At 41.8% G+C, this 26,286-nt stretch overlaps 1 protein-coding gene across 2 annotated transcripts in view; it reads left to right on the top strand.

Annotated features, from left to right (window-relative positions):
* Positions 1-26,286, top strand: part of adgrg6 (adhesion G protein-coupled receptor G6) — a 93,053-nt gene that overhangs the window by 24,369 nt on the left and 42,398 nt on the right. For both annotated transcript variants that reach the window (XM_080514414.1, XM_080514415.1), the window contains exons 3-6: positions 11,126-11,473; positions 13,181-13,320; positions 14,999-15,278; positions 15,640-15,813. In XM_080514414.1, the coding sequence (XP_080370540.1) occupies positions 11,126-11,473; positions 13,181-13,320; positions 14,999-15,278; positions 15,640-15,813 (942 nt within the window). The remainder of the gene's footprint in view (positions 1-11,125; positions 11,474-13,180; positions 13,321-14,998; positions 15,279-15,639; positions 15,814-26,286) is intronic.

Genomic DNA, 26,286 nt, shown 5'->3' with positions numbered 1-26,286 from the left:
AAATGCTGAATTTGTTATTTACTCAAACAGTAGAGAGAAGCCAAACCCTGGGAGATGCACACATGCAGATGTCCTCGGGATAAGTTAAGCAAAAGTCTAAAAAAAATAAATTCTGGTTAAAAACCTTTCAGTTGACGCAAGCTTTAAATTTCGAAAAATGGAAAATTACTAATTTCTGATTCTAATTACTCTTAATTACCATCATTTCCAGAATATAAATTGTGTAATTGTGGGGTGTTTTAGTTTTTTATGCCCCGTTTACACAACTATCGCTGTTGTTTATTTCAAGCACGTTCTCGGAAGTGCACACTTTTAGCATTTCCTGCCAAATGCATTATGGGTAATTTGGCTTCACAGGTCCACACAAGTCCGGTCGTGATGCAGCCTTGATAATGTGGGCAGAGCGAGTACACATCCAGGTATTTAATGTGTCCTGCTTTCAATTGGACACCGATGGCGGCCAATGAGAGTTGACGTCATCAGGCATCCTCTGCATGCAACGCAGATGTTAGTATTAACTACAAAATTGCTGTAGATCGGTAGTTGCTTAACACACCGTCTTGTCAGTGATTTCCACAGTGCGGCTTCACATACAGGACGTTGCCGTGTCCCCGTGCCACCTCGTCCGATCTGCAAATCCGTCATAAGGAATAAAATATACGCTTCATCTGCTCATTTTTTTCAGCGATTGCTCTTCTCTTTGCTGAACAAAAAAAAAAAAGGCCACAGTGGCCGAGCTGCAGCACAGCCAGCCTCCTGTCTCCCACAGCAGCTGGACAACAAAGGCCTTTTGTTTCCCCGTCGGCCTGGGCGAACAGTAGTCCGGGTTGTAGTGAGGCGCTGCCTCTGACGGAGGAGTGTACCCACATGTCGGGGTTCCCGTCAGGACCGGTGTCAGTGCTGCATGTGGGAACCTCAGCGGGAAACTGCGTCGACAGGTTCTCCTTTCCCTCTTTTTACCGGCTGTTGAACTCTGCAAACTGAACGACAAGTGATTCGGTCTCAAATCTGCCATGTCGACATGACGTTTTCCAGACATCCACTCACATCGCACAACTCTGTTTACCTGCAGATTTGGAGGTAAATGTACACATCTGTTGCTTAGTTCTAAGCCTTTTTGAAAACGTGAAACAAGTTTTAATACTTAAAGGTATACAGGAGGATTTTCAGGAATTTTAGGAAAGAAAACCGTTTGAAAAAAATGCACATGCGCAACGCTGTACCTGCTCCCGAGACGGAACGCCTACTAAAACGCGTGCGAGAGACGTGCACGAGCCCAGTTCTCCTCGTGCACGCTCTGTTTACAAGTCATAAGTCGGCATCGCTCACATAAGCTCACTTTACAAGAAGATTTGCACCAGAGGGGGTGAAACTGTGTAAAAATGTCAGAGAATAATGCGTCGGGTCGGCCACCGGCATGATGAGAACCGTGTGGAGTGAGCTGCGCGCAGAGACGAGCACGTACGACGGGCTTACGTCATATATCACCAGAATGATTGACAATTGGGAGGACCAGTTATTTTGATGATCCACCCGGAAGAAGAAAATCCTCTACTATACCTTTAACAAAGCTTTCAGTTAGACCTTGACATGGTCCTTTTCCTTTTGGGAACTTTGTAAAACTGTATGTCTTATTGAAGCCGAATATCTGCATCTGTCTCAACCAAACTTATCTTTTTAACCCTGTGAAAATGGAAAACTTTTATTGTTTATATGTTTTTGGATTATTGGAAACGCTACTTCTGCACATGCACAAGACGGCCGTACTGAATAGTTGTTTTTTTTCAGTACATGTGTGAGGAGATGGACAATCACAACAACAGCGGCCTCCACAGTGTGATGACTCTCAGTCCATTTTCTCCTTGGACTTGGTCTTTTTATAGTTGACAGTCACCCGGAACACGAATATAACTCTGTTCATATGAATGTCCGTGGACTCCCATTGTTAATCTTTTTAACATTGTTCTCTCATTGTTCTCTTCATTACTTCAACAAACCACAGTTCCAACCCATGGCCTGGCATGCCAACTACATAGTTTTCAGTGTTTCTGCCATTTCTGTGTAAACCGATGTTTTAAATGCAAAACTTTCCCAAAAGAAAAAAGAAAAAATAGAAAAAGACGAGTTTTCTCTTGAAATGCTTAATTTCTCTTAAGACCTCCATACATCCTCGTGGGCCACTGTGCAATCAACTTTAGGTCCCCATAAGTGTAGAAGGAAAAGGACTCGCACACACACACGTCAGCTCAGAGTAAAGCTGGTAATTAGCAGCTCAAACCGGCTGCTTGTTGACGTGTTTCACACTTTAAATGAACATTCACAGCAATGTGTTGTTAACATGATGTTGTGTTGCAGCGCGTTTTCAATATTATTATAGGTGTTACAGAGGGCGTAAGTGAGGCACATTTAGTTGTGACACACACTCACACACACACACACACACACACACACACACACACACACACACACACACACACACACACACACACACACACACACACACACACACACACACACTGCTCACTATAGCTGTTGACACATTGCGTTTCACTTCAAGTACAAGCATATTAGCACCTCCTTTAACTTAAGCCAGATCTGCGGGTTAACTGTTGCCTCTTATAGGGACTTTTTAAGCAGTGAGGCCTGAAGTCCAACCTCAGGCCAACCTCACACCCAGGTCTTTACTGCGAGATGTTATGATTTACAGGTGCCCCTGAAAAAGAGGAGGCCCCTGTTTGCACCCACAATGTCAGCAAAACCAGAAAAACACACACATTAGCCCATAAAACAGCAGGGTGCTGCAGCAGCCTGATCTCATATCTCACTTTAGACACACACACACACACACACACACACACACACACACACACACACACACACACACACACACACACACACACACAATTACATAACACGTGCGTGCATATACGTATATAATTACATTCATAACACATAACAGACATGCAGACGCCCACATAATCACGCACGCGCGCGCACGCACGCACGCACGCACGCACACACACACACACACACACACACGTGTGTACAGACACACACATAATCACAACACACAGTCGCACACATACACACTGAGAAGCTCCAGCAGCCACAGTTGTATTATTAATGCAAATAAACACACAAACAAAAAGGCGCTATAGGAACAGTTTGCAACTTCATGTTTAATTCAGCTCCAAAAATATGTGTATAAAACCTAATGAATATTTAAATATGGATTGTTTATATCCAAATTCATGTGTTTAATCTGTATATTCCACACTGGCTTCATAGTAGACTAAACTTTATTCCTTGAAACTTTTTCCACCTCCTCAAGCCCAGCCTTTATTTTAACCCCTTCATGCTCAGACGTCGGTGCTTAATTAATTCCATAATTTCATTGATTGTAGGGGGGGGGGGGGCTTCACCAGGTCACTACTTTGCTTTCTTTTACTTTTTAGCTCATACATAGTCAAGTGTCGCGTTTTCAAAGCCCAGAGGGTCGTATTTCTCACTCATTCAGCGCTCAGCAGGCATTTCTCAGGCCTGACCATGATTTCTAGAGCAAGTTTGTGAAAGGGAGATCTTTTTCAAGCCTATATGAGGAATGTTGTCATCATTAGTACTCATTTTCGTAAATAATTCAAGATTTATGCAACAACGTGAATGAAAAGTGAGCTGTTTTCACAAAGTTGTGTTTTAAGTTGTTTCAACTGAACAAGCTACAAGATTAAACTCGTGTGCGGTGAAATGATCTGCAATACTTTTACTTAGTTACTGAGTTGCACCTCACAGTCTTCCTCCTCACAGCTTCACTTTGGGAAACTTTCCATCCCCACTTTTTCCCCTCGAACTCGATTTTCCATTTTAACTCCATCTCTCTCTGTTTTCCATCTTTTGAAGGTTTTTTTTTCTTTCTTACTTGTTTTTTTTTCTACAATTGATTCCTCTTCAGTTTCCATGTCGACTCTCTCCATTTTTGCCTGTTCCGTTTTTTCCTCTTTCTTTTTTTGCCCTCATTCCTTCTTTCCTTTCTTCTTTTTCTCTTTTTATTTTCTTTCCTGTTTTCCTGTTTGTTTCTTCTCTATATTTACATGCTTGTTTTCTTCATTTGAAATCTTTTACTTTCTCGTCTTCTCTCATTTCTTCTTTTTTCCTTGCTTATATTTTCATGACTTTTCACGTGCTTCATTTTCTATACTTTGTTTTTTGGGGTGGGGTAATTTAAACTACTGTTTTTTTCATCTTCGTTTCTTTGTTTATCTCTTCATATTCATCTGAATCGAAATGTGTTAACATAACCTCACGCTTTTTTTTTTTTAAAGTATCCTTGTCAAGCGTTTTCTCTTCCTCTTTCTTCTACTTCCTGTTTCTCTCCTCTCTCTCTGCATTGACCCAGCACGGACTGACTCAGCTCTCTATGTATAACTACACTTTAAAAATCCATTTATTGGCTCTTAACATCTTCATTTGTCAGCAGAAAACGAAGAAAAAAAAAGTCACATGTCTTTGAAATGAGCTGAAATTAGTTCAATCTGACTCGGCATTGATTTTCGCTGCTTTAATCCGCGGAATACAGGCGGGTGGAGATTTGCGCAGAGAGAAACGTTAAGCACAATATCGTCAGCGGTCTAAAATATTAACGTCTCTAATTAATTCCTTTGAATGTGTGACAAGCCGCCGCCTCAGTGCTGCCCAAACCAACCACTCCATTTAAATGTAAATGTGCTCGACGAAGCCGACTGTAGCCCTCCATCATAACACTCGCTCAAGCCATCGATGAAGCGAATGCAGATTTGTGTTGACCTTCTTGTGAAATAGACTCTCAGCTGTCATCACAAGTTCGGCCTCAACAGAAGGCGACACGAGGGGGAGAAGGAAGAGTCAGGCTGCTGCCCTGTTTGTTACCAAAGCTCATCAGTGCACCTTTCATTTCTGCTTCATTCCTTCAATCTGCCTCCAGGTTTTCACACCCATAGAAAAACAGTAATGCCACTGGTGACCAGTGATCAGTGTTGAGCAGTTTAGCTCATGTGTAACCAGAGAAAGAAACTCAGAAGACAACAGAAATAACAGAAGACTGTTTGGGTACAAAAATCTTCATTCCTCATCAGATGACTTCTGATAAACGCCTTCATTAGCAAAGTTTAAATCCTATGGCAACAAATGATCCCTCCCGACAAAATGTTAAATTCTACTCGGGAGACAAATGGTTAATCCTGCAGATTTCAACCTGTTTCATTGATGTTGGGGTTTGAAACGTCCTCGGTGAAACCAACCGTGTGCTCTGCGCCAGAGAAAGGACGAGGTAGAAGATAAAGAGGAGGGCGAGGGAAGTGAAGATATGAGGAAGAGTGGAGAAGAAGTGAGAAGGGAAACAAAGGGCGATAATGTTTACAGAAGATATTTTTCACTTTTATTGATCTGGTGTTATTCATTTTGGTTTTCTCTTGGAGCCCGCTCCTTCAAAAGACCTTTGGACATGTTTAATTTTGTAAACATGAATTTTTTCTCAATCATTCGCCTGGTTAATTAAAGGTTACGAAAAGAAAGAAAAAAACAGAGGAAGGAGAGGAAAGAAGAGAAAAGAGGGGGAAGAGATTGGGACAGAAAAGGAAAAGAAGTGGGGATGTATATGGAGGGAGAGAATGAGTGATGGAAGAGTGGAGCAATGGAATAGGGAGAAAGCAGAGAGATATAAGGTAAAGGACAAGAGAAGAGGAGAGATATGGGTGGGATAATGGGGGTAAAAAGAGGGAGGTCAAAAGGAGTGATGGAAGAGACAGCAGATGAAGAGCGAAGGAGGAGATGGAGAGCAATTTGGAAGAGAAGAGGGGTGGAGGAAGAGAGGAAGCAAAGTTGGGCAACAGAAGAAGGGGAAACAGGGAAAGAGGTGGGAGAACGGATGCAGAAAGGAAGGAACGGAGGAGATTTATGAGGAAAAGAGAGGTGCAGGAGGAGCAGTGAAGAGTTGTGAGTAAGAGGAGAAAAGGAGGGATGAAACGAGGGGCGGTGATCAGGGAGAGATGATGTAAGGGGGGGAAAAGTGAAGGAGAGAAACTCACTTCCCATATTTACTTATCAGTACTGGCGTGTTTGCATGAGTGGACTTCCTGTGTGCTCCTGTTTGACTACACACACACACACACACACACACACACACACAGGCACGTGCACGTTATCAGCAGAAAAGAGGAAGAGTTTCAAAGTCTGGACGCTGATCAGAAACTCCTGATCAGAAACACATTATCCGTGTTTTTCATACAACGGTGGCACAGCATGTATAACAGTTTGCTCTCAAAACACACCCGTGGGTTTCAACCTGTGAACTGCCTTCATACTTCCAGAAGTCCCGTGTATTGCAGTGAACATCTCGCAATAGCTCCACCAGAGGGCGCTGTGATGAATCAACACATTGGTAAAATACCAAGGAGAGCAGTGGTGGGCTTTCAGGCCGATACGTCACACAACGGCTGTGTTACTTCAAATCTCATCACGTCACCTGGTAAATACTCAAAACTACGATTAACCTACACAAGTTGGACAGTTGGGAGTACGAAACATTTAAAAACCCATCATTTTTGCATCTTTGTTTTGGAAAAAGTTTCGATGTAGTTAACATGCCAGGCCACGAGTTGCCGCTGATGCTTGTTTTTGCAATGAACATACATACATAGAGAACAATACTCTACAGACAATAACGATGTAAGAACACAGATATTCATATGGACAGATGATGAAATTGGATTGTTTTTACAGAGACTGTCAAAATAAAACTACTGGGAGTCACGACACTCTGGAGGAAACATTGTTCTTATTGCCCTTCTACTGAGCATGTGCAGAACAGCAATTTACCATGGCTGTGGTGTGCATGCGTAAAAGCGGCGTTTCCAAAAAGTTGCTTTTTCTACTCTTTCCATGTTGATGGAGTCTTTTGAGCAGTTTGAAAAAGTTTCCCCGTGTTCAACAAATTGCGTTTGCAGTGGCTCCAAACAACGTTGTTACGTCAACAAACAAGATATTTAAGATCTACTTTTACCTGCGAGTGTGTAAAAGGAATACAGCTGGGTTTGAATAGTCATTGGTAATAACGCCATTAACTACAGCAAATTAAAGCAAGGGGATATTTAATTGCTGCTCATAAGAACATTATGGAAGGATGCTGGCGAATAGGATGAAACTCAAACTTTGAAGAAACAGTTCAAAGTGAGTTAAACTGTGACTGATTCCGCCTCCAGTGGGCCTGAGTCCGACACCCCGAGGTGTTCTCGGCACGCGAGCTCCGACCTCAAAGCAAACTTCCAGCGAGAATCTGCCGCCGAGGCGGACGCTCCGCCGCTGCGCGCTGGAAAACCATCCAACAGCCATAAAAGCGGCCTCTGTCCGAGCTCCTTCCTCCGTCTGTCCTCCATTACGTACACCGAGCAGAGCCGAATCCGAGGCAGGAGCAAATCGACGCTTTGCAATTCAAATGTGTCCGACGCCGGTTGAGCTGCCGCTTCCTGCTGCGGACGGATCTCGAAGCGGAGCAGGATGGATGCACGGACTCCGATCAGCATGTGTAGGAAACGTGGTTAGCAAGAGGCTGGGATTAAAGAGAAACTAGAAACATCTCATCAAAATGTTAATTAATGACAAATATTGTCATAAACAACTACTAAAAATGGTGATTCACCAAATAAAGTTCTCTGTTGTGGACCTGTCTTTTAATGACATTAGAACATAATATACTTCATGATTTTATATATATAAATATATATAAATAAAAAATGGAAGGAATGTGACATTGGTCACCCTCACAAGCATCCAAGGAGCCACAATCTCTCCTTTATAATCCGTGTCAGCAGAAAAAAAAATTGTTAAAGGTTCCACAATATGCAGATTTTCAATAATTCCACGGCGTTGTCCAAAGTCCAACAACATGGTATTCAAAGGGTATTTTCCCCAAATCCAGCCTTGGTCCTGAGTTCCAACCATTTTTAAAAGTCCCTCCAGTGAGCTCTACTTAGAACAGACCGTTTGTGTGTCTGTACCTTTAAATGAGCTGTGTCCGTCCGCACCTACTCCATGACGGTTTTCTGGTGGCGTTTTTGAGGAGAAAATATGGCGGCAATTCATCAGTTTAGAGGGCGGAGCTCATCTACCGGTGGGGGGAGGAGTCAAAGAGCTTTTAATGCATATTGTGACTTTTTACAGCTTCAATCATCTCAATCAAAAGCAACTCAGTGAAGCTCAACAAATGAAACAGACCGTCTCTTACAACAATACATGAGCCCTTTTCAGAAAAAATCTGAACGTTTTCAGGAATATAGTATTGGCGGGCCGCGGCACTGCTGTTAATTTGATCGTTCCTCTGGATGATCACAATCTGCGGCCGATTGATGATGATAACTGACGTTCTTCCACCGTACCACACACACAACCTCAGATTTCAAAACTGTGATCAATGAACTGAGGCGGCTGATTGGCTGCGAGATCCTGGAGGGACTATAAACGTGCCAAATATTCCTGCTGAGTGTTTCCTGCAGAGGATTGGACTTGTCACTTCTGTTTGGTTTTGTTGATCTGGAGGGTCGGAGGCCCACAGCTTTCAGAGCTTCAGAGCTTCAGAGCTTCAGGCTGCAGATGAGAGGATCAAGAGAAGCGTGTTGGAAGAAACTCGATAGTCAGTGAGCGAAGGGGAGGAACTGTGAGGCTTCCAATGAGACAACAACACGCGCGCGCGGGGGACAAGAGTTATCTATTAGCAGTGTTTAAGCAGTAAATGTGTGTTTGTGGTCTCTGTTCTCGACCTTTGGCCTGAATTAAATCCACTCCAGGTTTGCCTCCATGATTATTCGATAGCGCTGCTGGAAAGTGTGTATTTCAAGGGTGTAATTAAAGTGTAGAGTTACTGGCTTTTGGTGTTTTTGCAGAAACAAACGTTTGAGGGGTGTTTTTTTTTTTTTTTTTTTTTCCAAGCTGAACTGCAACTGAGCCTTTAGTGTGAGCAAAAGCACACGTCTTATTTACTCTTTTCCTCATCAGCCTGTCACAACTTCCACTGAGCAGAGCGAAGGCTCTCGATCATGAAGGAGAGGATGAGTCAAATGAAGAACATGCAAAAGAAGAGGAGGACAAAGAAGAAAGATAATTAAAAGAAATGGTTGACATGGTTGAAGATGATGACAAAAATCTGTAAGAAAATTAGGGATAGGATAGATGAAACATGAAGATGGGAACGATAAATAAGAGCTGAGGAAGATGAGAGAAGGAAAGTATGAGAAAATAAGGAAACAAAACAAAAATGAAGATGAAAAAAGGTGAGAAAATGAGGAAGATGGACAATGAAAATTAAACGAGCAGAAAATGAGGGAGCGCTGATAATTGGTATGAGGAAAATGAGAAGGATGAAGGAGTTAGGCTGAGAAAATTCTATCGTGAAACTTTTTAATGTTTTAGTGAAAAGATCTGCTAATCCTTAGATAAAAATGAACCTTTTTACAGAAAAAAAAAAAAAAGCATTTAAAAAGCTGCTGATTTCATGGCAAAGGAGCCAAAAGACAATCTTCTTTCCTGGCTTCAGGACTCATTCCTGCAGGGCTCCCGACACAAAGGACTCATAGTAAAAAAAAAAAAAAAAAAAAAGGCTCTTTCTCTGCTTCTGTTGGCTTGAAAATCCCAAAACGTGCTTCGCTCTTCGTAAACTGCATTTACTGATACTTATTTTGGTCGAACAATGTTGAGCGGCTCAGGGGTGAAAGTCCGCCGAGGCTTAACGGGGATTTGTGGCACTTCTTGGTGAGACGGGGGGCGGGGGGGGGGGGGGTCAGAGTTCAGGGAGTTTGGAGAGCTTGAGGAGTTTCCGTCGGCGGGCTCATGAGCAAGGCACAGCCTTGGGAAAGAGTGTAAAGCGAGACACACACACACACACACACACACACACACTGGTGTTTGTGACGTTTCCAGTGCGTTGGCTGTGGTTTTGGCTGCGGCGAAAGCCGAGCTCGCGATCAACGGAGGCCATTGTTGCTCGGAGCCTGAGAGAGGCGAACCATTCTTTCCACTTTCCATTTCGGCTTCTTGTCTGTTATTATTTCTTTGTAAGAGAAGGCTCCTCTTTGCCACTGTTGTCAAAAACGTGTTCGGGGTGAAAGATTGTGACATCGAGAGGCAGCGATTTGTTTCCCTGAGACGCGTTGATGAGTTTCTGTGAAGATTCTCGTTCGTCGGGGGTCATTGAAGATTTGAGTTCGGCTCTTTGAGTTCGTCCCGCTGCCTTCAAATGATGAGCAAGCTCCTTTCAATCATCCCCACTGCGGAGATAGGATAATGTTGCTTCCATAGCGGAGTTAGTTTCAGGATTAATCCGCAGCGGAGTTGGGTGAGCTATAACCCTGAAGATAACGGGACAGATTCTGACTCAACAGCCGACGGAAATTTCAGAAATCCGTTGTGTGAGAGTGATCAACGGCGCTATAGTGAAGTGCTACGTTACGTAGCATCGTTCCTCACACTGCTGAGCTTCATGACCTTTTTTCCACACTGATTTCATGCAGCTTCATTTGATGAGATTCGTTTCACCCGAATGCATGTTTTGCTTTCATCGATTTCTACATGTATCTTTACTCTGAACGGAAATCTCTTCCCGGTCTTCCCCCTGACACTAACACGCATGGCGTCCACTGCTACAGCTTGGTGTGTGGACCGAACCACGGCGTCTTGAGCAGCGGACTTTTGCTCCACTTCTCATCAGCCCGTTGACTCGCTCTCCGGCTGGATTTAACCTCTGAAGCTTGAACTAACCGCTCGTCTCGATGAGGATCTCTTCTTTTCTCTCGCCTTGGGTTCGTGTCCTTGTCACCTCTCTGAAACCCTTCCTTCGTCCCCCGCTGAGGGATGTTTCTTCTCTGCTGACTGTGTTTGTCCTTGAAGACGACTCCTTGAAGACTACTACCTTACCTTACCTTACCTCTTCATCTGATGGCAGCAGATGGTTTCCTCCTGTCGTCTCATCTCCTCCCAGCTTTTCGGGCCCCGTCCTCCCCTATCCTTAATCATCCCTCATGTCCTCGTCCCTGCTTGTCGCTGCCTGAACGTCTCCAGCGGACATTGATATGAACTTGACTCTATCGTCCCCCCCCCCCCCCAGCGCTGGGCTGCAGCTCCACAAACTGTAACCTGGTCTTGACGGAGGCCCAGGGGGACTTCACGTCGCCCTGCTACCCGCTGAAGTACCCCAATTCTCAGGTCTGCAAGTGGACCATGCAGGCGCCGGCCGGCTTCATCGTCCAGCTCTCCTTCCTGGACTTCGACCTGGAGGAGGCGCCGGGCTGCATGTACGACAAGGTGGTGGTGAATACGGGCAGCGCCGAGGTGAAGTTCTGCGGGCCGACGGCCAACGGGCTGACCCTGAACTCCACGGGAGACGTGATGGAGCTGTCCTTCGCCTCCGACTTCAGCGTGCAGAAGAGGGGGTTCAGTGTTAGCTTCAGACACGGTAAGGTATTTCAGGCCGACGCCAGCCGACACACAGTTAATCTGGCCACGGCGAAGCCCGCTGTCGGGACAGTCGTTTCACCGAGGATCATTTGAACTCTTTATTTATTAGTCACTGTCCGTCTTATATACTGGTTTTTTTCCCGACTGGTTCCAATGCCCGCCGACGGCTGGCGAAGCCCGGGTACACTCTGGGCAGATCAATTTCAGTCCTTGTAAATGTAAAATTAGTCTCCAAGCACTTGTTAAATGATGTCGTAAGACTTACTTTTGCCTGTTTTATTACCGTGCTTGTATTATTGGAGTGTTGTGTGACACATCATCTGAGCCGTCGGCGCTGTGTGGGTCAGTCTAATGAATGGCTGACTCAGCAGAATTTAAACCAGCTCGCTGGATTAAATTCACATTTGACATGTTTACAGGTTAAAACGGGAAAAAAAAAAAGTGCATTGGGGTCAGTTTACATGTGAACGGTGCCTGGAGCCACCGAAAATGGTGGACATTTTTGAAAATGCTCCGTCTCTGTGGACAACGGACACATTTTATCAAGCATCATTGTAAATAGTTTGTCACATGCGCAAGTAGATAGACATTAATAACAACAGCAGACTTTGAAGTGGGAGGACTTCCGGTCAATGTTCTCCCGGGAGTTGTTATTTTTCTAGTTTAACAATCCAGCTTCATCGTGTTCTCACATTGTTAACGTTTATAGTGTATTTTTCTCTGCGCTCATGTGTGTGTGGTTTCATTATAAATATTATAACTCATGCTAACTACATCATTTTCAACGTTTCTGCCTTTTCTGTATAAATTTAATTTTCAAAATGTTGTAATGTAAACTGAATTGTGAAAATTTCAAATATGTGTATAGATACACAGATCAGCCGTAACATTATTACCACGGATGTGACGTAACACCGATTATGTTTCATCATTGCACTTGTTTTGTCCTAAAAAAAATTTGTATAATGATAAAGTCGATGTTAAAAGCAAACAAATGGACGTATGTAAAGATCTGCAGTGGTCAGTATCGATCAGAAGTGGTTGAAGAAAGAGAAGGCAGTGATGGACTCACTGATGAGGATGCTCCCACACAGCCTTCATCTCGCATCTGAAGGATCTGCTGAGTCAGATGATGAGTCACTTAGTCGTTAACATTATGGCTGATCAGTTTCTTTTTCTAAATGTTGAATTTCAAGCGTGCTCCCTATAAAGGTCATGTTTAAAAGTTTTATCAGTCAGGGCATTAAGAAGCACATTTCCATGTCATGGCACGACTCTGTGCTGATAATCAGCTTAAGGTGGAATCATGTTTGTTTTGCAGATTTGAACAATAATAAGAAAAGAGGATTTGTTTTAATCTTCTTGTGATTCATTTTATTTTTCTAAATGTTTTTCTTTTCCCCTTCTTGCTTGTTTTCTTATTCAACCTTCATTTCCACGTGACATTTCTCTTCTATCTTGGCATCCTACCACATTTGGCACACTAATGTATTTCTTTCATTTCATTTCATTTTTTCGTCTTTTCATTTTCTGACACTTTTCATATTTCCTTGTTGGTTTTACACCTTCTGACTTTATCAAACGTGTCCGTTCTTCCTCCTACACTATTGCCCTTGTTTTATTCCGGCTGCCACCTTTCCATTCGTTGCTTCCACACCCTCTTCCTGCCTCCTCTCCCCTCTTCTGTCATTTCCACCCTCTCCAGTTGCCGTCGCTTTGAGGAACCAGAAGGTGAAAATAACCAACGGCAACAGCGACGTGACCGAGGTGGCGGACTCCGTCTCCATCCCGTCGCTCAGCCACCTGACCCTGTGCTTCGAGGTGGAGCGCAGCAGCAAGAAACAGGTTCAAACAACAAAACGTGACTTTTTGTTTTGTTTTCGGGGGTTTTGTTAAACACATTTTTTAATCGTAAATCTTTTATTTGAAGTGGGCGAATCTAAGTGATGTCATTCCATTTCAAGCACAAATCGACATCCACATAAATAGCATGTAGTATTTACTTATTTGGGAAAGCAAATGCAAGCACACACACACCTGTCAATGAAACTTTCAAGCAGGAATCTTCCAAATTAAAGCAATTAAAGATCCTGGGTTCCGAATTGAGCTTCAGCTAAGCCCCGCCCCCGTGAGCCCTTTCAGCTGGTGCAACGCCGCGGGTACAGTGAGAGGATCCTTGAAACAAAACACGAGGAAAAACGTGAGAAAAGAGAGGACAAATGGGGGAAATGGAGAATCAGGAATTACAGATTTGAGACAAAGGCACTTTTGGAAACACAATCCAGAGTGCAACTTTTTAAATTTTCACCTCTGTGGGAAACTTAACTTATCTAAAATGACAATGTAAATTGGGCTGTAAACACCAGGCCTGCATCCAGTTCTACTTGGAAATACCTCATAGTACTTCGTAATGTTAAATGTTAACCTTAAAACTGCTGACGGGAGGATGAAGTGCACTGGACTTCATTTTGATGAGCACTTTGCTCCAACGCCTGAAACCCAGACAAAAGAATGTTCCAGAAGTCTCGTTTCACACCTTTTTATTTTCCCACGCGGCTTCTATCTGAACGATGAAACTGTTGCAATAATACAATGCAGCTGAAACAGAAGAGAGTTTTTGTCAACAATCCAATTAAACTTATAGAAATAAAAGTTTGGTTGGGGTTTTTTTTTTCAAAGGAATATGCATTTTGTAAGTTGTGACCCTTCGTCCAAGGCACCGATTCTATAAATCCAACATGTGCACCAATTGGACAATCGTCTTCAGAGTCAGATCATCTGGACACTCGTATTCTAGAGAGTATCTTTATCTGATCTCGACATGTGTGATTCTAATCTAGATAAGCTTCAGTGGAGGGAGAACCTCAGGCGGTTGTGTCCACACACGAGTATCCACTTCACACCGCTGAGCTCAGTGATTAACGCCTCTATTCATCGGTTTCTTTTGGGATGTATTGGAATCCAGAGATCTCAAGGGGAAGTCTTTACCTGATCTGAAGGTGTCAGAAAATTCGATTTTTAAATCACAACTTTAAAGGAACATCAGAATGAGACATCTTCTCGGCCCAGGAAACTGTCCAGTGGAACGTTCTGGCTCGTCACAAGTCATATGAGTTCAGACTTTCTTACGGGCCTTCAGGTGGAGTCCCAGACTAGAAAGGTTGCGAACCACAAGATTAATGGAATCAGACAGTCGGGAATAAATCAAACGTGATATTGTGAAGTTCAGTAGTGGGGATAGAGGCGAGAATAAAGGACAAACCGATTAACGCAGCCGAAAAGTAGCATTAGCTTTTCAGATTAACACATTCCTGCATCGCTTCGACACATTTTTCTTGTCTGTTGTACGAGGCGTCGGCCCGTCGCCATCATTATTGGCACATTTTAAATATTCAGATTAAACTCAGAGCAACAAACAATACGATTAAGACGTCTGTATTAAAAACGGAGGGAAAAGTTCATTAGAAATGTAGCTGTTGTTGTTCTTGGTCACATTTAACACCATTTCCTCTGTTTCCAACAGAAAGAGTCCCTCTTCACCTACACTGACGGCAGTGACGACGTGGTTCTGAGTTTGGGCGCCAACAAGAACAAGATGGCGCTGATCGTGGACAAGGTGGAGTGCCCCATCGACAGCATCCTGTCCTCCGATGACCTCACCTCCACCATGACGCCCTTCTGCGTGCTCTGGACGTCGTCCAGCGGCCGGGTGGAGGTTTATCACGACGGGCAGCTGAAGGGACTGACCTGCGGCGACTCCGCCGGCCGCTCTGTGCCGCCTGGTGGGAACTTCCAGCTAGGAGGTGAGCTGGAGTTTGAACTTCCTGCAGGCAGGTAAACAAAGAAAGCGACAGCAAATCCACCACAAAGAGCTTAAACAACAGGCCAAGGTAGCTAGCATCTGCATTTTCAATCAAATACCCGAAACCCAGGTTTCACCAACATTTCAACATTGTTCGGTTAAAAACAAAACTAATTATGATTATTGATTGGATTGTGAGTGGATTAGCAAGAGAAAGCCTCAACATGGAAAGAATATCCATTCACCCACTTACGACTGTTGCTACTAATACATTAACACACAAAAGAAATGGGGAAAAAATGTGTTAATCTGACAGTGTGGTTATGAGATTTATGTTGTTTTGTTTTTTGTTTTTTTTTCAGGGAAGCAAAGCTTCAATGGAAACATCTACAACCTGCGGCTTTGGGACTACATGATGACGACGCAGCAGCTGGCAGCTTTGACCTGCGATGCCGTGGGGAACGTCATCGACTGGGACAACAGCCACTGGACCATCCCGTCCACCATGGCTCAGACCGACGCCACGCTCAGCTGCAGTGAGTCCACGGAGTGAATGACGGTGCCGGGGCGACCGGATGCTGTGGAAATGCTGCTCCGCTAATACAAACCGTGATCTCAACTCAAACTAACACGCTTTTAAAGCAATAAATCGAAATTAGTAATGATAAAGTGCTTGGTTGCACAGTTATAAATTAGACATCTGCTCAGTAAATCCAAATTATTCACTTAAGTTTATGATAAATTAGGCTCCATTAACTTAGAGACGCTCCATTACCCATATTAAAACAAATAAGAAGAATAAAAAGGCTTCATTTAATGAGTTTGAGGAATATAGCTATAATTAACTTGGAATTACTGATAAAAATAATGAGATTTTAATGTTTTATGTGTATTTAATGGGACAGTTTTAAGTAATGCTACTTGTGTACGTTTGGTAACGGTTTCTTTTTTATTTCTCACATTCATGTCAGTTCCCGCTGTTTGTTTTGTTCCTGCACTAAACACAGGATGAGACCTGACTCAGTGCACCACCTTGTGGTACAAAGTGGCGTTACAAGATTGACGATAGCTGTGGCGAGTAAATTACAGACAGAATCCTTAGTGAGATCTTTAATGATTCATCTACGTTGATCTTTTTTGAACATTTCTAATCTGATTTGTCTTCATGAAGTCTGCAACTCTTGTCTCACTAATGTTTTCGCAGTGAAGCAAATCTTTACCATTTGTCAAATCTCCAGATTCAGAGAACAGTGGCGACACCTGCAGGTCAATATTGGAGAATTTTGACGCTTCTGCTTGAATCATGATCAAAAATAAGAATCAAACTTCTATATGATCCAGTTGCAGGGGTGGCAGGTACCGCATTCCCTGGACTAGAAGTCACATTTTGCCTAATTGTTTGACTCGTCACGTGACCTATATTGAGAAGAGACGTTTACAAGACGTTTTCATGTGAAAATGGTCGACCTTTGTTGTGTTTTGTGGGTTTGTTTACATGACAACCGTGCTCTGAGCCACTGAAAATGCAACCTTTTGAAAAATACTCCCGAGATTTAACTTTTGAGAAGCTACTGCTCCTGCTACCGTGACTCCTACTAAATAGTTGTGCACATGCGTGAATAGGTAAACAATAAGAACAATGTGTTCCTCCAGAGTGTCATGACTCCCAGATCCATCTTCTCCGGGGATCTGATAGTTTTCTAGTTGAGAGTCGAAGTAAAAACCATTCAACTTTGTCATCTGTCCACTAGAATGTCATCACATTGTCAGTGTTCATGTTTATGTCATATTCTTCTCTACGGGCACGTGCAGTTGGTCCATTACAAAAATATCCAACATCTTGTTAAAACATGGGAAAAAAACATTGCCTTTTCACCTGGAAGGTTGTCGAGTAAACGAGGCCTTATAGTCCCAAAAAAGGTCAAACCTTCAACAAATTTAAATGTAAAAAAATAAATAAAAAATGGCCTGAGCCTAATAACTAACTGAAGGGAAACTATATGTTGGGATAAGGCTTCCCTCTGACCTCGCTCTGAGGCTCTCTGGCCTCACGTCACCGTGACTCCCGACTCCGCCGGCCGGCCAAACACCCACGTGTGCCGGTTGAATTCCTGCAGACGGAACAACTTTCTACCGTGTGAGCGCAGCAGGAAATGTCACGCACGTGAACTGCTCGATTGAAAAGGATTTATCACCATCAGGAGCACACACACACACACACACACACACACACACACACACACACACACACACACACACACACACACACACACACACACACACACACACACACACACACACACACACACACACACACACACACACACACACACACACACACACACACACACACCAGAGTGTTGGTGTGCCCACGGAGTGGCACTTCTTGGTTAAAGTGCTGTAAATGAGTGTGTAGCCGCAGGAGGTTAGCCGCAGCGGTTTGGGGGAAATCTCTGCCAACACTGTGCCCGCTGCAGTGTGTGTGTGTGTGCGTGCGTGCGTGCATGTGCATGTGAGAATCCCTCAGAGGCCTGCTGTGGTTTTTGAAAAAATGCTCGATTCTGCACTGAGCTTCCTGACTCCGCTGCACAGTCGGGAAGTTTGCATTAGCTTTTCCTTCTTTCCGTGAAACGCTATCTGCTGAGATCCTCGCCGACACAGAGACGCATTATAAAGCGTCTGAATGGCTTCTTTGATGTCGGCCGTGTTTTTACGCTGTAAAGTCGAGTCCTCTTACCGAGCCCCCCCCCCCCCCCCCCCCCCCCCCGGTGTCGGCTGAGAGGAGATAAAAGAAACCCCCCGCTCTGGGATTTGTAATGATTCTGCAAAAAGGCTGCGTATATATTTGTCTTTGCTCTGGACGTAGTCACAAGTTTCATTGTGTAACGGCGTATTTACCGTCGTTCCCATCCTGAGCTAATATTTAGTGAGAGAACATGGAGCTCCAAACATTTTTCATCACATTTATTCTGGCTGTAGACAAAGCCAACATACTTCTCTGCATTTAGATTGGACACTGGTGGTGTTATTGGGCTTTTTCACATTCTGAAGTGCACAGTTTTAATCCTCGGTTTTGTTGCATTGGGATGTTTCATGTGAGATTCTTCACTATTAATGAGAAACACAAAAGTAAGACACACTGTAAATTCTATTTTAAACAAAATAATAAGAGGAGGTGAGATATAGCTTGTACACTCATTAGTTTATCTGCGCTGTGGACCAGGAGAATTTTACTCCCTTAATATATTATTTATTATTAATTTACATTAATATACTAATATAATGTTGTGCAAAACTCTCTCAAATGCTTGCCATTGACAATGAAGGACAATATGGGTTTAAAGTAATTTCAATTGTTTTTAAGTGCATCATGCTTCTCCTTGTGAAGAGTTTATTCCTCTATTTAACTGAATAACTAATTGTGCAATATGGAGCTGCTGAGATGGCCAGATTTCTCCATGTTGGAGTAATAAATTCCCATCTAATCTGGACGGTGTAATAATTATGTAAAAGTGTGGTGCGATCCGATTTGGAAAACGTTGCTGACTTCACACTTAAGTGCAGATGTAGTGAATAAGAAGAACAAAACACACACGACAAAAACAACACAATCAATTAGTAACATGCGACTTTCTAGCTTTCCTAGATTTAACAATCAAAGTGTCATTTTTCTGTTAAACAACATTTTTTCTTCTGTTTTGGCCATTTTTATTCGAGAGACTCTTCAGTTTATGAACGTTTTGTTATTCGCAGGAGTCGTTTGTGGAGTTGTCTGCTTTATTTGCACCTAATTCAGAATTCACAGTTTATAAAAAACCTTTTTTTCTCAACTGCCACTGCAGGGGCTTTGTTTGTTTGTCTGGTTGTTTTATTTTCAATGTACAAAACAAGAAAACCTGAATCCAGATGCTGAAATTGATGAAGCTTTTGGATCATGTGATGTAAAATACCAAAAAGTAATACACAATATATGGTTATTGTACCACTGCCGCGTCTGAATTCACTCATTAATCATATTAAAAGGTACAAAAACATGGCAGATACCCATTTTATTTTAAAAATGATGGTTTATGTTATGGCTGTTTGACTCCATCCTGTGTCTCTGCTGCTTTTTTGTTTCGTTATTAACTTTACAGTCTTTTTTTTTCGCCCTCCTTTATTAGCTGACGATATTTTGTCTTTTTGATGCCAAAGTCACCAGTTGCCCGATTGTGTCGACCGATGTCCACTAATCTGTCCTTCTCTTCACAGTCTGCTTCCCTCATTGCACTCACTTAACCCCTGCTGCGCCAACTAGTGGTGAGTGCTGCTAACACCCTGTGCTAACAGAGCTTTTAATGCATGTTGTGGAATGTTCTTTTTTTATTTAATGCCAACATATTTATGGATGCTTCACTAATAAAGCATAATATCATCAACAAAATGTTAATAAACCAAGCTATAATGTTTCATAACCTAAAGCTCACAAATACGAAGAGGAAATATCAGGAGACTGTTTAACTGTGTACGTTAAAACTCGCTGCTGGATAAAGGTGATATAATGTCGGCATGGTGGCGCTGAATCACATGAAGGTTGTTTGATTTGCTCAGGTGTGATAAACATTGTCTAAAATACCACGAGAAACGTTTTGCAAACAGCGTTTTGCATATCATTAAATCACCGCGATCCAACTTCAGCTGTCCACACAAATGTCTGCGGACTCGCCATTCGTCATGTTTATAGTCAATGGTTCTGTGGGTGTGTGTGTGTGTGGTTTTATTACAAAAACAATCAGCACCCACTAGTGGCCCAACATGCTAACTACATCATTTTCAGCATTTCTACCTTTTCTGTGTAAACAGTCATCGGTTTTTTTGGTGCGAAAAGTGGCTTTAAAGGCACACGGGCCTTGAAGTTTAACAGCTTTTGGAGGTGATTTTAAATTAAAATTGTTGTTGATTAAAATGTTAATTCATGATGTAGTTTGCAGGTATTTGGTATTTATTTCAGTAGGTTGTCACTCAAGAAGCAGCAGCTCAGAGAGTCTTTACGCGCACTGTAAAAGGTTTCGTTGACGATAACATCACCAATCATGGTCGAGCGCAGCGGATAAAACATCTCATTAAATCTGGTGCTGAAAAGGTTGAGAGAGATTTGATGATTGACATTCTACATGTACTTTTCTCATATGTGGAAACTTGATGAGTCACTTTGTCTTGATATGGGAAAATAAGTGGCTTATATAAGTGGCTGGTCATGCAACTCATATACGATATTTTCGTTTTTATTTTTTTTACCATATTTGACTAATAAGACTCCAGAAACAAGCAGCTGCAATAATAAGCTTCTGTTTGCTCATAATTGTATTTTCAGACTAATGAAATTCTGAAAGCATGACATTAAAGTCATATTAAAAAAAAAAATTCCACAGCGTTAAGAGATCGTGTTGATTCGAGAGAATAAAAACATTTTAAAAACACCGCCTTTAAAGAAAAATGGATTAAAAAAAACAGATGCCTATACTGAGAAACTCTCAAAAAAACACCTTTTCCACACAGTGTTAAGATTTTGTTGCACGCACACGCAAACATTTTGGCTTCTGGAGATGTCACGGATTAAACAAATAAAGAAAATAGAGTTACCAGTGCATTTTGGCCTTAAGATCAAAAAGCAAATCAACAACGTTAATTGGTCCCAGAGGGCGAACCTGTGTTTTCACTGCAGCAGGAGCGAAAAACTAACAGAGGATTAATTAGCAGAATAACGTGACTCATATTGACGGATTTCTGCTCCACAGAGATTAAAAATCATCCGATGTCACAATCAGTTCACGTGTTCACGTGCAACCAAAGGGTCAGACAAGGGTCACATACCTGTGGTCGAAAAAGCTTTTGGTGGATTAAAATGTCACTAAAAATCGCTGATTTTGTTCCCAAAAGGTAAAATGATTGTAGATCTTCTGTGCTTATCTGTAAATTACAAATTTGCATGCACAACTTTCTGAATAAATATGAAGTACAGCCAAATAAATCCAGCACTGTTCCCATTGGTGTTGTTCCATTAAGCATTTTGTTGCATTATCAATCAGATGTGTTTAATTCTGAATCCTATATGAACCGACACTGAAAAAAGAAAATGGTTGGACCAACTTAATTGAATTGTTTCAATTGGTAACACCTAAGTGAATCAAGTTCTTCAAACTTAAGTTAATGATTATTTATTTAAGTTCAGTGTTTAAACAACACATTTATTGTCATTTTATGCTTATGAACGTATTGGAAGAGGTTTAGTTTTAAATCCAACCATTTTTGAATACCAATATTTTGGAAGTGGGTTGGAAGTGGGTTGACCTCCAGATTGCACCTTATTTTTGTCATGTTTTGATTAACATCACACCGTCACATTGTAAAATCTTTAGTTTCACACAATCATCAGTCTGAAACACATTAAATCAGTCCCAACTAACCCAAACAGCTCAAAAATATGTTGCCGTAACAAATTGTGACAAATTGACAAAAAGTTTCACAATGATTCTGTTTTTTTTTTTTTTTTTTTTTTTTAAGAGTCAACACGTGGATCAAAGTCCTGAACGTGGTTCGGACTTTACTAAATGTAGTTTTGCACTGGGGTTGCAGTTTGATGGTGAATTACGGGGAAACAGATTCCAGCAAAGTTCCTTTTTTGTCTCTGTCGCCTGGTTTCCTGTCTGTTTACGGGACGGGAGTCTGAACGAGAGCCAGCAGGTGACGTCCCGTTTGACTGCAGCGCAGTTTGGACTGGAAATCTTTTTAAATCTCATAAACGCTGAAGTCCTGCTCCTCACTAATGGACGTTTTACAGCCGCTGCTTTTAGTGTCTTCAGATCGTTTCTGTCTCAAGAGGCCCTATTTTTAGTTCTGGTGGTCGATAAGGTTCCTGCAAAGGCTTGAAGCATCTTTTGCCGAGGAGAGACGGCGACTCAGGTTTAGGTTTGTGTTTAATGGTGTTGTGGTCAAGACCACCTAACCCGGGACCCAGTCTAAACCAAGACCAGAGCATCCCAACACTAAGACTTTAAGGGTCCAGGATCTAATCAAGACCAGAGGGTCCCAAGACAAGACCAAAACTTTTAAGGGGCCAGGACCGAATCAAGACCAGGACCAGAGCATCCCAACACCAAGACCGAAGTGCCGAGACTAAATCAAGGCCAAGACTTTAAGGGGTCGGAACTGAACCAAGTCCAACATCCTGAAAATGTGGTCTTGAGACCACGAGAGTACTGGAGTACTTCAACAACAGCGTGTAACTTACAGTTTTTCATCAATGAAAAATGTTGTGGTTCTGCTTTTTCTCCATCCTGCTAACCAACAGACACTTAGCTTTAGCTTTAGCATTAGCTTACGCATTAGCATTTGCTGACGACATTCTTGAGATGGTTAGTCAATCAACTCTTCTGCTTTTCTAACAAGTAATCAGTAACCTTGATGTATGGCTGATTCCCAGCACCGTCAACATTTCTCCGGAGGCGTCGTGTCCAGACAGTCATTTGAAAAGTTCTGGTGAAGCACCAATGAGACGATTTCTAATAATAATGATTAAAGGAGGAAAACGGACATCAATTTCATGCCTTCACATCAGGAGGTCTTTGCTTTTTGCTGTAATCACCTCGAAGGGATTCAAAGAAACCCCGGTAGGAGGAATCCTCAGACAGGCAGCCGCCATGGTGGATGTTCACTGGCTCGCAGCTCAAGTGCTCCTCGTTCTTGTTTTCCTTTCCCCTCAGAGAGGTGTGTTTGATCTGTTTACCTCGAAAACGTCAGTTCCTTTTCCCTTACGAGGCCCAGAAAAGACTGAGCCACTTGAAGCAGGTTTTATGTGGCTGCTGGGTCTGCTAATGGAGGAGCTGCCGCCAGCTGTTCGTCTATTACTGTATAAAAACAACTTCTGTGAAAAGCTATTACTGCTTACACACCACGACCATAGTAAATAAGTCCCCTCTACATACGTGAGCAGACAGATAACGACAACAACGTTTTCTTCCAGTGTGTCACGACTCCATCTTCTCCTCTAATAACAACCCAACTTGGTCATTTAGCAAAACGAATGTGCGTTTTCTCCCAGTTGTTAGCCGCAGCGGTGGCTGGTGGGTAATTTCTTCGGGAGGCTCTTCATTATTATTCAATTTCAGCCAATATTAACTTCATTTAAATACACTGTGTTTATAAACCACATTACAACAATCCTGCCTTTTTTATTTTTTTTTTAGATTGAGAGGCCTCCTGTGGTGAAATGTTATAGTTCTTTTAAACAGCTAGTGAATGGAGAGCACTTCTTAAGACTCTTATTTACTTGTAAACAAATACAAGCAGAAGCTTTATTAGTCCCTTTTAGAAAAATTTATGTTTTGGGTCTGGTTCACTGGAAATATATGTTCAAACATGCATTAAAAAAAAACGTTTTTTCTGTTAAATGTGGACTTCAAATACATTCCAATGTGCCATTATCCTGTAGATAGTAATTCTCTTGTATTTCTTTGTGGTGAGCCTCCATGACCTCAAGTTCTAAATTGTTTGGAGTTAGTTTGTCGGATACTGCAGACATGCTCTTATAAGTGGTTCAGGCCACAGCTGATCATCGGCTTAAATTGCTTCGTCACCAAAAGATGCAAACCTGAAACTCGCGCCTGTTTTAACAAATCTTAGTCTCTGTGATCAGATAATCATAACGTTCACTTTTGTCCACCTCGACTCGGCGTTCAACAAAAGCTCCATGCCTCCGTCGTGGGTTAAAAGCCGCAGCCGCACCTTTAACTCATTCACCAAACCTCAACAAGATCCAGTTCATTCTTTTCCAGCTTGAATTAAGATGTTTTTCCCAGTAAAAGCCCACCGCGGCACTCGGTGGTAACGAGACTGGAAAAGTCTTAATGAACCGAATATCTGTTGCCAGTATGGAGAAGATTTCCTTCACCGCGTGAGCGATAAACATGTTTTCCCCGCTAATGATGAAGAATTACAGCCCGCTGCTGCCGGGTCATTAGATTAATTACAGTTTATCAGCCGCTGTCACCACCCGACACCCCGACATGGGCGCAGCGACGACGAAGGAAAATGAGTCTCGAGGAGGCGCAGTCACTCCTCTTATTGAATAGCAACATTTTAGAAGTCAATGATGCCTCATGTGATGAGAAATTATTGTGTGCCTGCCTCTTTAAGAGGCAACAGCATTAATGAGTTTTAATGATTAGTGGCAGAAACACAAGATTTGATTGGAAATTGTTTTGTTATTTTGTATTATTATTTCTATTGTTTCATCATCCTAATGTGAATGTTTGGATTTCTTCTACTAATGCTTGTTTTAAATCTGTAATCATTTCCCTCCTCCGACATAGCTGATAGAATTTCAATTTTGTCATTTTGAAAAAAAAAATGACATACAATTTTCATTGATTTAATTTCCACAATTAAAATTATTTCTTTTATAATTTGAAGTATGACCAATTTCATGGATAAATAAATCAACAATTTGCACAAAACAAAGTATGAACAGAGGATGCTTTAAAATATGTTTTATCTCAAATTTGTTATTCAATTTTGAATGGAATATTAATTATACAATATTGCAATAGCAGGCAGAAATTGACGTGTATTTTTTTGTTCAACTGAAATGAATGAAATACTCATGAATATTAGTTTTAAATTGATGTTACGGCATACAGAAATTATTTCATATTCAAAGGGGCTTCGTGGTGGGACAGTGGTCAGCGCTCTCGCTTCACAATATATCCTTTACTCTTAAATGTGCATTTATTTTTACTCAAATTTATTGTCATTTTGCTTTAAACACCAATATAATAAAAGTTGGGGTCACAATTGAACCTCAAAGTTGCACATCTTTACTTAAAATTGAATAAAAAAATGCTTTGCTCCAAATAAATTCCTTAAATTTGATTTGCAAAATTTCTTCTTCTTCTTCTTCTTCTTCTTCTTCTTCTTCTTCTTCTTCTTCTTCTTCTTCTTCTTCTTCTTCTTCTTCTTCTTCTTCTTCTTCTTCTTCTTCTTCTTCTTCTTCTTCTTCTTCTTCTTCTTCTTCTTCTTCTTCTTCTTCTTCTTCTTCTTCTTCTTCTTCTTCTTCTTTGTTTTGTTGTTGTTGTTCTTCTTCTTGTACTTGAAAGAATTAAAGCAGTTTTTGTTTCAGAAAAGTTTCACGTTTGCGCGGCAACATTTTGAAAATAATGTCCGTTTTCACAGAAAAGGCAGGCAAGCTCCAAACTATTTTGTGAGCATGTTGGCCTCTAGTGGGCGCTGTTGGGTGTTTTTGTAATGAAACCATACATAGAACAATAAATACAAACATCATCAATGGTAGAACAGACATTTGTATGAACAGACGACCAAGTTGGATTGTAATTATAGTGACTGTCAACAATAAAGCGTGAGTGTTAAGTTAAGCTTACGCCCTTTTCTGAAGAAACGGAGTCCGAACCCTTTCAAAAAGTTGCGTTTTCCACCCGTTTCCACGGAGATGTCGTCAGACATTTTTAGTAGCATTTTGAACCATTTCTAAAAAGCATTTTCAAAAAGTTGTATTTTTAGTGGCTAAGAGCACCGTTGTTGTGTAAAGTGACCCCTAAAACACTTAAACGTTGTCGTGGAAACGGGGCCTAAATGAGAAGGGAGGGGAAAAGTGGATTACAGCAGGTGGAGAAGCTCTGGATTTCATCCATTATTACTCAGTTCCAGTGCGGCTGATTAACGGCACGTTGTTAACAGAGAATATTTCAAATTGCAATCCACCTCTGAGTATTTGTCTAACATTTGTTTCAATTTTTCTATTGTCAGAGACAAAAAATAGCATATGAAAGTACAGTCATATGATGCACCATTTCCTCCCATAGCCTATTTCTAAAACACCCGATCCTCCCAGTTCTCTTTAATCATGAAATGAAACAAGGACAAAAAAGAAGAGAAAAACGGAAGAGAAATAACCCGCAGCTGCATATTCCAATGAAAAATACAAACATGATAGGTTTCGTGATATTTACATTCAT

The sequence above is a fragment of the Blennius ocellaris genome (assembly GCF_963422515.1).
Source record: "Blennius ocellaris genome assembly, chromosome: 18".
Classification (NCBI taxonomy): Eukaryota; Metazoa; Chordata; class Actinopteri; order Blenniiformes; family Blenniidae; genus Blennius; species Blennius ocellaris.
Note: the sequence above shows the minus strand (reverse complement) of the source record. Positions and strands in the feature narration are given on the sequence as shown.